The sequence below is a fragment of the Ictidomys tridecemlineatus genome, chromosome 10 (genome assembly GCF_052094955.1).
Source record: "Ictidomys tridecemlineatus isolate mIctTri1 chromosome 10, mIctTri1.hap1, whole genome shotgun sequence".
Classification (NCBI taxonomy): domain Eukaryota; kingdom Metazoa; phylum Chordata; class Mammalia; order Rodentia; family Sciuridae; genus Ictidomys; species Ictidomys tridecemlineatus.
The window spans coordinates 128,717,262-128,724,572 of record NC_135486.1 but is presented as its reverse complement, the minus strand read 5'-3'; the positions used below and the strand labels follow the sequence as shown (position 1 = coordinate 128,724,572).

Genomic DNA, 7,311 nt, shown 5'->3' with positions numbered 1-7,311 from the left:
ATCACATGACAAATTCCCATATGCGTTGGGGTCTATTTCTGACTTCCTGGTCTTTTTCTTAACTATCTATTCCTTCCCGCACCCTCACAACATTTACTGATGGTTCCTTTATGATACTTTTTAAAAAAATCTGTTAGATCAAGTTCACTGTTATTTCTTTTACTTGTAGACTTTCCTAGCTAATCCTTTTGGAGACAGCTTTACTGAGATACAATTGACATACCATATGATTCCCTCATTTTATGCGTACAGTTCAATAGATATTATTATAGTTTACCACCACCATGTCAATTTTAGAATATTTTCATCATCTCAAAAAGAAGCCCCCATCTTGTTTAGTTATTTCTCCCTTTCCCCATCCCTCAACAATTCTTTTGTCCCATAGGTTCGCCCATTCTTGATATTCCATGCATGTGGAATCATATGTGATCTTCTGTGAACACATATAATGTGTTATCTTTTTATTTTTTTTTACTTAGCATAATATTTTAGAGGTTCATCTATGTTGGGCCAGATATCAATACTTCATTCCTTTGTATAGTCAAATAATATTCCATTTGCATAGTTATGCCACATTTCGTTTATCCATTGGTTGATGGACATTTGAGTAGTTTACACCTTTTTTTTTTGTTAAATATTGTTTTAGTTGTCAGTGAATCATTTATTTATTTATATGTGGTGCTGAGGATCGAACCCAGTGCCTCACACATGCCAGGCAAGAGCTCTACCACTGAGCCACAGCCCCAGCCCCCGACATCCTTTGACTAATAGGAATAGTGTTATTATGAACAATTATTTTCAATTCTTTTGAGTATATCCCTAGCAGTGGAATGGCTGGGTCAGGTGGTAGTTTTGCTTAACTTATTGAGGAACCTTCAAACTATTTTCCACAGCCTGTTGCTGTGGAATGGTATGTTGCTACCAGCAACGTAAGAGGGCTCCAATTTTTTCATATCCACCTCAAGACTGGATATTGTCTGTTGTTGTTTTTATTTGTTTTAACTGTTGTTGTCACTATAGTGAGTGTGAAGTGGTAGCTCACTGCACTTTGATTTTTATTATTTCCCTGATAACTAGTGATACGGAGAATCTTTTCATGGATTTATTTGGCTGTTTATGTATCTTCTTGGAAAGAAATGTCTTTTCAAGTTTATGGTCCCCCTTTTCTTTGTTACTGAGTCGCCTCCCCAGCCCCTTTTTCTTTTTAATTTTGAGGGTTTCTCTAAGTTTGTTATGGTTTGGAGGTGAGGTGCCCCCCAAAAGCTCATGTGTGAGACAATGCAAGAAGGTTCAGAGGAGAAATGACTGGGTTGTGAGAGTCTTAATCCAGTCGGCGAATTGATCCCCTGATAGGGTTTGATTGGTAACTAAAGAGGCAGGGTGTGGCTGGAGGAGGTGGGAATTATGGGCTGGGCTTTTGGGTATATATATATTTATTTATCTGGCAAGCGGAGCCCTCTCTTTCTGCTTCCTGATCACCATGTGAGCTGCTTCCTTAGGCCACACACTTCTGCCATAATGTCCTGCCTCATCTTAAAACCCTGAGGAGCGGAGCCTGCTGTCTAGGCACTGAGACTTCTGAGACTGTGACCCCCAAATAAACTTTTCTCCTCCCCTAAAAAGTTCTGGTGAGATCTTTCAGTTGCAGCAGTGGAAACCCTAACTAAAACAAAGTTGCTCAGGGCCTTGCTAAGTGGCCCAGGCTGGCCTCAAACGTGAGATCCTCCTGCCTCAACCTCCTGAGTTGCAGGCTTTACGGGCGTGGGTGTGCTACAGTGCCTGGCTGACATTTATCCTTTTATTATGGAGTCATAAAAGTTTTTATATTTTTCTAACTACTCTTGCATGATATTTAGAGGTGAACCTCCATCAAGAATGGCTAGAAGCAGCTTTCATGTAGCTGAAAGGCAAAAAAAAAAAAAAAAAAAAAAAAAAGTTTAGTCCAATAGAGTCTACAGAAAAAATTTCCCCAATGCATCTGTCCCTTGAATGTGGACGCTCGGAGAAGACGTGGCCACGTGTTCTGTGAGACTGATCTAACCTTCACTGGCCTTCATGATGCAGGGAAGAGTAGCGCAGTCCTATCCTTGTGCATGGTGTGAACCTCAGGGTTATTAACTACTCTTTGGCATCACTCACTTTAGTGTATCACTGTCTCAGACAACGGGGCTGGAGAAGCCCTTTCCAAGATTAGCACCCCACGTTGGCCAGAGGTGATTTGGCAGCTTCCTGGGGGTCTCCAACCCACGCCAACTCTTCTAGCCTGACCCCCAGCCACGCACCTGCACCTGCGTGATTTGGGGACTTAATCAGGGAGACGTGTGGCTTCCCACATGGTTCTGTCCCTGGGGAGTGTCTGAAAGGGAATCGGGCATTCTTAGGCAGGTTGCTTATTCCCTGGGGTATGTGAGAGAAGCAAGCACTTTTTAGATGAATATGTTCAAAGCCCATTTGATGCAAGCTCTACCTTGGGCTGGAAAAAACAGAGCATTTCTCCAGCTTCTTTCTCTATGAACTTGAACCCTTCTAATGAACTGCTTGTATTTTCTCCTCCGGGAAAGCTGGTGTGTATGTGTGACTATGATGAAGGATCGCTTCAAAACTGGGCACCCGTGGTGCTTGGTCCGTGTACAACCGAGTTTCTCAAGTTTTTAAAAATCGCTATCCCTTCCTCCCCTGAAATCTGTTAGACATTTTTTTCCCTCTATTACCCCTCCCCCCATGAAATTCCACAACCCCCAATATACTGTCTGTTTATGTACTGTATGTAAATCTGTGCTTTGTACACAAGAAAATAAGATTTCCCCTCCCTGGGGAGTGATATGCCTCTACCAAGGTTTAAATGTCCCACCAAAGTTCATGTTGAAATTTATTCCTCGGGGGGCTGGGGATATAGCTCAGTGGGTAGAGTGCTTGCCTCGCATGCACAAGGCCCTGGGTTCAAACCCCAGCACCACCAAAAAAAAAAAAAAAAAAAAAAAGAGAGAGAGAGAGAGAGAGAGAAAGAAAGAAAAATAATTTAATCCCCAATGTGAGGTATGAACAGGATGCAAACTTAATCTGACCATGACATTCAGAGGCAGGACCTTTGGAAGGCAAAGAAGGTTAAATAAGACTTGAATGGTGGGGCCCTCATCCAATGGATCTGTGCCTTTCTAGAACAGTAGGAGAGACCTGGGCTGGGATGTGTTGCCCATCTTACCATATGAAGCCTATGTGGCCTTCAGACTCTGCAGAGAGTTCATGCCAGCAAGAAGGACCTCATCGGATGTGCAGCCACCTGGTTTTGAACATCCCAGCCTTTGGAACTATGAACCTAACAAACCTCTATTCTTTGTAAGTTACCCAGTCTCTGGTAATCAGTTATAGCAACAGAAAAAAATGGATCAGGAGGACAGCATGCTTAACAATAGTTCAGAACCAGTCCCTTTGGCAGCCTCCCATGCATAAAAGCCAGAAGCTTGGGCTGGGTGGAGACCGATGCAAATGGACAGGCCCTGACTTAGTGGTGTCAGATCTTGGAATATCTCAGGAGAAGACAGGAATCTGGATACATTTGCACTTAAAGCATTGGTTTTAATGACACAGCAGCAATCATGCTGTGTAGACCAAACAAAAAAAGAGGAAACTGAGATACACTGACTCTGGAGACTAGCTGGTGTGGTTGGGAGTCCAGTCCAAATCCTGTAAATCTAGTTAGTGTCCTTTCTACCTAAAGAGTCTCCACTCTGCCCCTCAGGATCCTCCTGACCTCTCCTCTCTGGGAGTGCTTTGATGCCTCTCGCTGCCCTGTACACCAGCCCCCAGACCGGGGTCATCCAGGATGGGGACAAATGCCCCCACCAGGTTCCCAGCAGGACCTGGACTCTGCTATTGAGCATGCACGCAGCAAAGAAGAGGGGGACAGGGAGGGCAGCGCCCTGGAGGAGGAGTGGGTCGTGTATCTGGTGCGGACCCGGGGGAGGCTTCAGAAGGCGGGGCACCGGCCTCGCCCAGCCTCTGCCCTGGGCACAGCAGAATCTGGGCTGAAACAACCCGTTGTCCACTCCCTCCCCTCTGACCCGATACCCCGGCTATTGTTTTCTATTTGCCCGGGTCGTAGGTGGGAGGCGAGGAACGCTGGGGTTCGGGAGTCTGGCTGCTCTCCAGCCGGGTGGCGGCCTTCGGCCCTGGGGTCACTGGGCGGCCGCGCCTGCAGCCTGGAGGAGGGAACGCCTGGGTCCGGCGGCCGCGCTCGCTCGGGTCCTCCCGCCTCCAGCTCGGCCATGGGCTCGCGCGGCTCCCACGCCGCTCTCATTCCCGACGTGGACAGCATTCGCCGAGAGACCGGCTGTGAGTGCGCCGCGCCGCCGCCCGGGGAGGGGGACACCGGACGCCGTTGGGGACAGGAGGGGGTTCAGGGCAGCGTAGGGGACCCCAGAACAGGGCGTGATGGAGGAGTAGGGGACCCCGGGGCTGGGAGACCTGGACCCAGGCGCCTGGGAACAGGGGCGCGTAAATTTGGGGGTCCCGCGTCCAAGTGGGAAGATGGCCCAGGTTCATCCGCTGGGATTCACCCAAGCAGCCTGGTGTCCATGAACCTGGACGGAGGCTGAAGGCAGAGCTGACCGCGGATGGACCGGGGTGACTTTGATCCCTTGGTTTCCGGGAACCCAGCGCTGAAACGCGGGGACCTTCCCGGGTCTCCAACCTGGCGCTTCCCTGGGTCTCGTCCAGCTCCTTCCAACTCCGTCCCTCTGCCCCGGGTCCGAGGATAAAGACCCCTCCAGCAAGTGCTCAGCCCTCGGCCTGCCTCCCCTGGCCGCCGGGAGGGGGTTTCTGGGGCGCTGCCCCGCGGCTCTGGGGTTGTCCCGAGCGCACCGGGCAGGTCACCCTTCCTCCTTGCCTCCCGCAGTCTCGCAGGCCAGTCTGCTCCGCCTCTACCACCGGTTCCGGGCACTGGACAGGAACAAGAAGGGCTACCTGAGGTGAGGGGAGGGGGCTGGCCCCATGACCTCTGCCCCCACTCCCCTCTCAGACACCACCTGCCGCCTTGGTCCCAGCCACTGTGAACTTTGACTTTACAGCCGCATGGATCTCCAGCAGATCGGGGCGCTGGCTGTCAACCCCCTGGGAGACCGGATTATAGACAGCTTCTTCCCCGACGGGTGAGGCCCGGTTGGGGGCGAGGAGATGGAGCTGGAGAAACCTGGTGGGGGAGGTCAGAGACAGAGGCAGGTGGCTCGCCAAGGTGACCCCTGCTCCTCTCCATCCCACCCTCCAGGAGTCAGCGATTGGATTTCTCAGGCTTTGTCAGGGTTCTGGCTCATTTTCGACCTATCGACGATGACACTGGAGTCCGAGACCCCAAGCAGCCTGAACCGCTCAACAGCAGAATGAACAAACTTCGCTGTGAGTAATGGGGGGGCTTGCCCGAGTGAGACCCCAGAATTGGGCACACCAGGGAGAGGCCCCAGGAAGCTCCCACTCCCTCTGTGAGCCTATTGATGATCTAGGCCTCCAAGGCCACCAGTAAGACCCACCTTCCTTATCCCCCCTCTTCCCAGTCGCCTTTCAGCTCTACGACCTGGATCAGGATGGGAAGATCTCCAGGCACGAGATGCTGCAGGTGGGAAGAAGGCAAATGCAAACAAACCTGCTGCGTGAGGGGGGATGTTTGGATGGGGCTGCATGGGGATGGGGTGGGATGATCCGTCCATGGGGGGAACATGCATATGGGGTGGGAAATGGAAAGGAGCCGGGTTAGTTGGGAGGAGGGGTGGGTAGTAGTTAGGTAAGAGGTGAGGAATCAGGAATTCTCAGCAGGGCAGCAAATTTGCCTCCTGAGTGAGCACTTGGCCATAGCTGGTGACCTTCCTGGTTGTCACAACTGGGGGAGAATGTGCTACTGGCTTTGAGTCGATGTCAGGAATGCTGCTCTGTCCATTGGATAATAGTGAGGACAGCTTCCCACAACAGAGGGTGGACTGGCCCCGAATGTCCACATCGCCCAAATCAAGAAGCTCACCTCTCTTCAGGTGTGCGGAGGTGGTGACAGAGGGGGAGCTAGCGATGGACGAGCTGGGGCTATAAGGCTGGAGTCATGAGTTTGGGCATACTGCTTGTTGCGGTGTGTGGTGAGGGTTAGATGGGGAATCAGAGGCCCAAGCCGTGTGTGGGGGGGAATTATTAGGGGAGACGGTGGGGTGGGAGATGGATGAGAGATCATGAAATTGGGAGTCCTTTCAGCAGTGAGTTTGGGGGATGCACGAGTACACTCTGTGCCTCTTCTTTATGGCTGCTGCTTCTACCTCCAGGTTCTCCGGCTGATGGTCGGAGTCCAGGTGACAGAAGAGCAGCTGGAGAGCATCACGGACCGCACGGTGCAGGAGGCGGATGAAGATGGGGATGGGGCTGTGTCCTTCTTGGAGTTCACCAAGGTCGGGGGGCCTGACCTCCTCGGGAACTGGGGAGTGGAGTTCCCGCAGAGAGATGGGCACGAGACATAACATAGAAGGAGGGCTGGAAAATAAGGGGTTCCCAGGGAGCCACGGGGCTCTGGGGAATGCGTCGAGCCCTGCGGGGGGAGGGGGGAGGCATGGTGGACTGCGATTCGAGAGACTTCTGACGTGACCACCTCCATCTCTCTCTCCAGTCCTTAGAGAAGATGGACATCGAACAAAAAATGAGCATCCGGATCCTGAAGTGACGCCGGCCACCCCCTGCATCTCTGGCCAGCTCCTGCAGGCCAGTCTCTGCCTGGGAGTCGTCCTCCGCCTTCATGGAGGCAGGGTCTCTACAGCATTCTTATTTCTAAACTGAGCTCTGGGGTCAAGGAGAGAAAGTTGGAAGGGCCTATCCTTGATCTCAGGTCTGTGAATCCGTCAGCCATCCTTTGGTTGCAGGTGACAGAGAATCCAATGAAAACAGCTTAAGTAAAAAAAAAAAAAAAAGGGGGGGGGAGGCGGATTTTATGGGCTCACACAATTAAAAAGTCCGTGTCTTCAGACATAATGGGATCCAAGGGCACAAATGATGTTGGGACTCTGTTTGACCCTTCTCCAGAGAGCTCTTCCCTCAGGGTGCAGAATGGCTACCAGTAACTCCAAACTTGCATCCTTCTAGCCTCCTAACACAGCAGGAGGATTTTCTGATTCCAATAATGCTAAGCAAAGAGTATCCTTGGCCCAACTGGGGTCTGGTCTGGTCAGTCAGGTTGGTGTCAGGCACTAATTCCTAGAGCCAGAAAATAAGGTTTGAAGACTCAAGATTGAAGTACCATTAGGAGGAGGAGGGGAAAAGTGTGTGTGTGTGTGTGTGTGTTGTCTCTGT

At 51.1% G+C, this 7,311-nt stretch overlaps 1 protein-coding gene and 1 non-coding gene across 2 annotated transcripts; both read left to right on the top strand.

The window, feature by feature from the left end:
• The first annotated feature begins 2,886 nt into the window (after positions 1-2,886).
• On the top strand, positions 2,887-2,959 carry Trnaa-cgc (transfer RNA alanine (anticodon CGC)). The gene has a single exon. It is a non-coding gene; the product is annotated as a tRNA-Ala (tRNA).
• A 1,047-nt stretch (positions 2,960-4,006) lies between these two features.
• Positions 4,007-6,957, top strand: Chp2 (calcineurin like EF-hand protein 2). Its single transcript, XM_005323756.5, has 7 exons — positions 4,007-4,332; positions 4,895-4,967; positions 5,067-5,147; positions 5,264-5,391; positions 5,547-5,608; positions 6,297-6,419; positions 6,635-6,957. Exons 1-7 carry the CDS (start codon positions 4,266-4,268, stop codon positions 6,686-6,688), a joined length of 588 nt encoding a protein of 195 aa, XP_005323813.1. The 5' UTR covers positions 4,007-4,265; the 3' UTR covers positions 6,689-6,957.
• Positions 6,958-7,311: the final 354 nt, after the last annotated feature.